Source organism: Arvicola amphibius, chromosome 9 (genome assembly GCF_903992535.2).
Source record: "Arvicola amphibius chromosome 9, mArvAmp1.2, whole genome shotgun sequence".
Classification (NCBI taxonomy): domain Eukaryota; kingdom Metazoa; phylum Chordata; class Mammalia; order Rodentia; family Cricetidae; genus Arvicola; species Arvicola amphibius.
In genome coordinates this window covers 38,834,963-38,842,280 of record NC_052055.2, presented here as the reverse complement: position 1 = coordinate 38,842,280, position 7,318 = coordinate 38,834,963, and the positions used below count along the sequence as shown (strand labels likewise).

At 53.2% G+C, this 7,318-nt stretch overlaps 1 protein-coding gene across 1 annotated transcript; it reads left to right on the top strand.

Moving 5' to 3' along the window:
* The first annotated feature begins 296 nt into the window (after window positions 1-296).
* On the top strand, window positions 297-3,652 carry Lgals1 (galectin 1). The gene is made up of 4 exons (XM_038343371.1): window positions 297-377; window positions 1,544-1,623; window positions 3,054-3,225; window positions 3,441-3,652. The coding sequence occupies exons 1-4, from the start codon at window positions 369-371 to the stop codon at window positions 3,585-3,587; spliced, it is 408 nt and encodes a 135-aa protein (XP_038199299.1). The 5' UTR covers window positions 297-368; the 3' UTR covers window positions 3,588-3,652.
* The last annotated feature ends 3,666 nt before the right edge of the window (window positions 3,653-7,318 follow it).

Sequence of the window (7,318 nt, the reverse complement as noted above, 5' to 3'; positions counted from 1 at the left end):
CTAACTCATCCTCAAACTATTTTCCACTGGCTCCCCAATCTCTGCCACAGCACAAATCTTTTTTTAGTGGGAGGAGAGGGATGGGGAAGAATAAGGGGCGGCGCTTGGACCCCGAGGGCGGAACTAAGGAAAGGGGGCTCTCCTCTCTGACTGGTCACCTCTGCTCTAAAACTGGCTTTATAATCAATTGACTCCACCTCTGGTGCCCCCCCATCCCTGTCCTGACATTCAATTGGCTTAACCTACAGGAGGGCGGGACTCACTGGGTCTGGTCCAGTTAAAAGGGTCGGAGAGGGCTTGGGGCCGGTCACTCGGGTGGAGTCTTCAGAGAGCTGGTGTAGCAGATCGCCGGAATCTTCGCTTCAGTCATGGCCTGTGTGAGTGCGAGACCCTTCACTGCAAGGTCTAGGGGACTGAGCAGACTCAGACGGGCACGGGAGAGTGGCCAGTTTGGGAGCTGCTTCTAGTCCCAGCCTTGGACAGGTGTTTTCTCTGACCCTCAGTAGCTACATCTGTAAAATGGGGGTGGGTGTCATAGTTCCCCCTAAAACCTTAAGCCTCTGTGGCTAAAGAGTATTCTGGATTTCTCCGAGTACCGGCAGCACACTTAAATCTTGCAAGGTCCCAAACTGCCACTTTTTCTGAGAAGTGGGAGTGGGAAGGGTGTGGCCACCTGGGGAGGGGGGAAGGCAGGGAGACATTTTGGCCAAGGCTTCTCACTGCTTCCCTCTACTCTAGAGGCCTCTGACACACACACACACCCCGCAGCTGTCCCCAGTCACAGACAGAGCCAGGGCCCAGTAGATCAGCCTCTGCTCCAGAAAACCTCCTGGGCCCTAGATAAGTTTCAGGCCAGGCTGGGGCTGGTTCCTGGTTGCTGGTCAGATGGCGGCGTGCATTTGCACAAACAGACAGATATAGATTGAGGCCTGAATCCTCCACAAGCCCTCAGGGAGAGGGTTCAAATGCCAAAGAAACCCCTCAGACAAATTAACTTCTGTCTACCCACCCAGGCAGGTGCCTAGCCATGCCCAGATTTATCTGCTGGGCTCTAGCTCGCTGGCTGCACTCTCCTGCCCAGCGGCCCTGTGCCTCAGCTTCTCCACGCGGTTGTGTGCCTCTGGCAGAAGAGGGGAACTAGAAAGGTCCAGGCTGCTTTCTCTCTCCCGGAGAAGCCACCGACATTACTATTCAGCTAAATAAGGACTTAAGAGGTCACACCCTCATCTTCCCTTTCATTCTAAGTAAAAAAAAAAAATCTCCAAGCTGATGATGGGTGAATCTTCTAGGCTCAGTCCTGTATGTAGGACAGCCATAAGTTTCAAACTACCATAGCCTAGGGAATGGGGACTAACCACCGGGACAATCAAGACTAGAACTTACACCTTGTCCTGTCCATCCCACCCCACCCTTAAGACTTCTCTTAGAGCTAGTCAGGACACCGAGAGTGATGATCCCATGCCCACACCCCAGGCTATTGCAGGTAGTTCAGACCATGTCCTAACTCGGCCCTAAATGCAGCTAGGTGGTCTTGTCTACACAGGGTCTGGTCGCAAGCAATCTGAATCTCAAACCTGGGGAGTGTCTCAGAGTTCGGGGCGAGGTGGCCCCCGACGCCAAGAGGTGAGAATGGAGCAAGGGCTGGCGGTGGCAGGGGCGCAGTTCGCAGGCCTTGGGTCCGGAGGCTAGGGATGGGCGTGGCCGGCCAGAGCCGCTTCTCCCCTGCCCGCCCGCAGGGGGTTAATGGCCAGCTGCAGTTGCTGCGTTTTCTGGGTGAGTCACTTCCTCGCTGGGTCTGATCGACCTCACCGTGGTCTCCCTCTCCCTCTCCCTCCCGCCCCTCTCTCTGCGTTGGAGTTTGTTAAACTAAACCAGCTGCTGCCTCAACAGTTACCTCGGTTTACTCCCTCCCCTTCCGCCTGGGGTGGGTAATGTGGGGCGTGGCAATGAGGGAGGGGTCACCCACGTGCCTGCTTACGGGGGGGGGGGGGTCGTCGGGGCTCGGTCTTTTCTTTCAATGTTTCTCTCATTCGTACAGCTCCGCCGCCTTTTTTCTCAGCAGCCATGTGACCTTGGACCAGTCACCCAAGCTCAGGAAGCCTCGGCTTTTCTTTTTTTCCGGGGAGACAGGGTCTCACTATGTAGCCCTGGCTAGCACGGAACTTATCTACCAGGCTAGCCTCCACAGAGACCCACATGCCTCTGTTTCCCCAGTGCTGGGATTCAAAGTGTGCACTGCCACACTCCACACCCGGAGGAGCCTGGGTTTCCTAATAAAGCCAGAGGACAAGTTGTGGTGTGGCAAAAGCCACGGGCCAGATTTATCAAGGCAGCTGGCTGACTGTAGTGAGTTCCTCGGCCCTCTTTTTCTTCCTGAAACCAGACCTTGGTGGCAAGTACTGCTACCAGTCCCCATGCAACAAATCAAATCACATATTATTACTTTCTTTTGGGAGGGGGGTTTCAAGACAGAGTTTCTCTGCGTAACCGCCCTAGCAGTCCTGGAACTACCACTTGTAGAACAGGCTGGCCTCGAACTCACAGAGACCCACCAGCCTCTGCCTCCCGAGTGCTGGGAATAAAGGCCTGCGCCACCACCACCCGGCTTATTTATTCTTTTACTCCACAATGATGGAGCATCTGTGGCGTGGGTTTGCGCAGTGCTGGGTACCAGAGACTCAGATACACAAGCCAGACAGGACTGCACCTAGAGAGTCACACAGTCCCCTTGACCAAAGGGGCTGACACTAATTAATTAATATCTGGGAGAGAGATCCCTTCAGGGCAGCCCCCCATTGTACAGATAGGAAAAAAACTGTGGCTCAGAGAGAAATGACAGGGTCTAGCTCAACTCACACAGCGAGGGGGCCCTGCGGGGCTCTGTCTTTTCTTGAAATAGCTGAAGGAACTGAGCCAAGGTTCTGGAAGGCTTAGAGTCCAGGTTCCTGGTCTTCCTGTTGACCGGGTTTCAACAAGGTGCATTAATGTTTTCTCAGTGAGCTTTGGGTCTAGAGCTAGCCAACATGGCCTCAAGCCTACCTGTCACTCCCTAGCTTTGTGCTGAACCTGGGGAAAGACAGCAACAACTTGTGCCTGCACTTCAACCCCCGCTTCGATGCCTACGGGGATGCCAACACTATCGTGTGCAACAGCAAGGATGGCGGAGCCTGGGGGACCGAGCAGCGGGAGCCTGCCTTCCCCTTCCAGCCTGGAAGCATTGTAGAGGTGGGCAGGACTGGAGCCGACTGGGGGGAGGCTGGGGGGCTGGACAGTGCTGGCTTTAGTGTTCAGAGACAGAGAGACAGGCTGGCCCTGCCTGACTATATGATTACCAGTGTCATCCCATTAGGAACCTGCACAGGGACTCACCTCTATAGGAGCTGTCATCTAGGCTCTGAGATGCTCCTGGGTGTCACTCATTGGTCTTCTCTACCCACCAGGTGTGCATCACCTTTGAACAGGCCGACCTGACCATCAAGCTGCCAGATGGGCATGAGTTCAAGTTCCCCAACCGCCTCAACATGGAGGCTATCAACTACATGGCAGCCGATGGCGACTTCAAGATCAAGTGTGTGTCCTTTGAATGAAGCCAGCGAACCCATGGCCGTCAATAAAGGCAGGCTGCCGCTGCTCCCCACAACCTGGACCTTCATGTGAAAGTGTTTGTGTCTGTCTATGTGAGGGGCCCTGCCTGGGCCTGGTCAATCTTCACTCCCATTCATTCCTCCATGTGTCCCTTTTGGTCTCAGTGGTCTCTCTTCCTTATTCAAGAAGAGTCCAGAGCATAGAGGGCCTAGTGTGAACCCGTCCCACCCCAAGGTGACAGAACAGGGGGAGGTGGAGGGGAAATGAACAACAGGACCCCATTCACCTTCACAAGGGCCAGAAAGCCACTGGGCATTGTGACACACACTTGAAACCTATGAGATAGCCAAATGTTCGAGACCAGTCTGGGGCCAGGCGGTGGTGGCGCACGCCTTTAATCACAGCACTCAGGAGGCAGAGGCAGGTGGATCTCTGTGAATTCGAGGCCAGCCTGGTCTACAAGAGCTAATAAAAGACCAGACTGGACTAGTATGTAGCCCTATACTACTAACTACTTGGAAGACCAAGTCAGTACTTTTAACCTCTGAGCCCTGTTAAACTCTCCAGCCCTGTTAAATGAGATTTTTTTTTTAAGATTTATTTATTTATTATGTATACAGTGTTCTGTTGTACCGGTGGGTACCGGCGGTACCGGCGGTCGGAGGGATTAGGAAATAACCAAAATAGTCCTTTTATAATAAATCAGTTTTAATAAAAGGGGAAATAAGGGAACTTACAGAACCAAGGGTCCAGCGGAGCAGAAGGTAACGCGGGGGATAGCAAACAGGGCTCCTACCGGCGCCCCGATCCTATTTAAGGGGTATCCTACTCCCCTGGGGCAGCCACGCCCCTGAACACAGGGATTGGGCCAGCTGCCCCAACATTCTGTCTGCATGTACATCTGCAGGCCAGAAGAGGGTACCAGATCTCATTACAAATGGTTGTGAGCCACCATGTGGTTGCTGGGAATTGAACTCAGGACCTCTGGAAGAGCAGCCAGTGCTCTTAACCTCTGAGCCATCTCTCCAGCCCTGTTAAATGAGATTTTTAAGGAGGAGGCCAAGTCCTGCTCTGGAGACATCACGGTCAATGTCGTGTAATTTGTAGTCTTTTATGCTACCTTTTCGGGGGCGGGGTTTTGAGACAGGGTTTCTCTGTGTAACAGCCTGAATATCATGGAACTCTTTGTAGACCAGGCTGACCTCGAACTCAGAGATCCGCCTGCCTCTGCCTGCCTCTGCTTTCCAAGTGTTGGGACTAAAGGCGTGTGCCATCTTATTGCCTTCATATTCCTACCAATGAGAGGGGAGGAAACGTTCTGTGGGCCCTGAAGGACAAAACAACTCCTCGACAGCTGAGCACACGGGGAAGCAGGCTTCCTAGCTTCCTGATCCTCAGTCACATGGCCGCTCTCCTGGAGCCCAAAGGCAGCTAGACAACTAGACTAAATACTGTTGACACTGTGACCCTGGAAAGGTCCCCTCCCTAACTGTGGGAACCTGGGCTGGCTAGAGTCAGCCCCTTAATGTGATTGGGGGTTCTGGATTGGCCCCTTCAGAGACTGCGATTGGGAGGCTGCCTGGAAGACCCCCAAGCAGGTCTTCCTAGGGCAGATAGCTCACTGACAGGCATGCCTGCCACTGTGGTCTCACTCTGGGCTTCCAGAGGCAGGTGTCTTCCCAGCACTAGCCTAGGTTCTGCTTCCTTGGGATGCACTGCTCTTAGCTGAGCCCTGTCACACCAGCACAGGTAACTGCAGTAGATCTGCAGGCCACCATTGTCCACCTCCATCTCCACCACACACACACACACACACACACACACACACACACACACACTCAAACTCAGGAAACAGCTGAAGGAACTGAGCCAAGGTTCCGGAAGGCTTCAGATGTGAACCTTATTAGGCTCTCCGAAACCCTCAAATCCTGGGTATAACATCCTGCGGCTGGGGCAGGCACACGTGAGAGCAGCAGATCTTACTCTCTAGGACATCTGGCACCCACCTGGCAGGGTTTCTTGCATCTTCCAGGCTCAGTTTCCCCATCCATAGCAGGATGTTCTCATGTCAGTGGGTCCCCTGGGATTTAAGAAGGGGGTCTCCCAAAGGAAAATTTCAAAGAGAATGGAATGCACATGCCTTGGGCTCCCATGAGTCACCCAGGGGTCACTATGCTGCTCTGAGGCTCCTAAGTGGCCCCTAAAGAGAAAGCTTAGGAATGTGGCGATGGAAGAGGCGCCCTCTGCTGGGCTTCACAGAAAATGTCCCTTAGATTGTCTTCCTGTCTTCACAATTCACCACAGGAGTCTCTACTAACCTTATGGAAGAGATGACCACAGAGCAGAGAGAGACCACTGGGCATAAAATCAGATAGACCCGAGTTCAAACACCAGCTCCACCGCTGTGTGTTCTTGAACCTGCTGCATACATAGATCACTGTGGCTCAGCTTCCTTTTCTGGTAAGTTGAGTTAACAGTGGCACATATTCTGTGTGGTCACTGAGATTCCCCGAGGTGACGTATGTGTGGTGCCTAGCACCTGGTGGGGGCTCTGAAAATGCTGGTTCCCTTTAAGGCTCAGGGTCTCCCAGGAACCTAGCAAACCTGTCTAGAGAAATTCAGCTACCTCAGCACCCACCCCTCTGTCCAGCAGGCTTCAAGCTCCCTAAGGAGCCAAGGATGATCTTGAACATCTGTGCCTCCTGCCTTAGCGTCCTGACCGCGGGACCAGCTCTCAGCTGTGTAGCCTCAGGCTGCCGCTGGCTGAGCCTGTCTTGTCTTCTTCCTGTCCATGTGGCATCCCTGGCTGCCTCTGGCACTCATTAGATACTCAGTAAATGCAGAAATAATTGCAGGCAGAAATCTCGCCAGTATGAGTGGAGTGTGGGACAGCAGTGCCGACACAGGGAGGCACATTTCACTCTCCCTGGGGAGCCATCATGGAATTGCCAGGGCCTCCCTAGGCCCTGCAGGGTCCACAGCTGGACTGAGGGAGGGGCAATCTTGCAGGGCTCTCTCCTGAGGTCCCCAGCCAGCAGCCATCTCATTCCCCTCTCTGGAACACACAAGAATCTTGGGAGGGTGGGACCACACTGTGCACAGGGCAGTGGCTCTGGTCCCACCACCTACTGAGTGGCTTTGATCCAGTCACTTTTCCTCTTTAAGACTTATCATCTGTACAGCAGGGATAAGAACTGCACTGGTCTGACGGGAAGGCCCATAAGGATCGCCACAGGACTGCAGGTGGAGAGATGGTTTAGTGATTAAGAGTACTTACTGAGGACCGGGAGTCAATCCCCAGCACCTACATGAAAGCTCACAACCATCTACAACTATCTGTAACTCCAGGTACAGAGGACCCAACACTCTCATTTGACCTCCTCAGGCAAAACACCCACATAAGTACAATAAATTTCAAAGAATAGCAATAATAAAAGTGCACAGACTACCAGCTAGATAGTACACACCTTTAATCCTCACTCAGCAGCTAGAACTCTGTGAGTTCGAGGCCAGCCTGATCTATATTAGGAGTTCCAGGACAGATGGGGGTATAAAGACAGACCATGTCTCAGAGAGAGAAAAAAAAAGAAAGAAAAGAAAACAAAGAGCAGCACAGGCCACGGCCTCCACCCAGAAGGTATCAAGTGAATGATACAGATCGGGAGGAGTCTGAGAAGGGGCTGGCAGGAGAAGCAGGCTTACCAAGTCAGGCCACAGAACTTCTGTTTAGTCA

What these genes read in the sequence shown, in the direction of transcription:
- Lgals1 (XM_038343371.1), top strand. An exon ending in GTGGCCCCCGACGCCAAGAG is followed by an intron (nt 1,624 to 3,053) that starts GTGAGAATGGAG and finishes GTCACTCCCTAG; the next exon opens with CTTTGTGCTGAACCTGGGGA. An exon ending in AGCCTGGAAGCATTGTAGAG is followed by an intron (nt 3,226 to 3,440) that starts GTGGGCAGGACT and finishes TCTACCCACCAG; the next exon opens with GTGTGCATCACCTTTGAACA.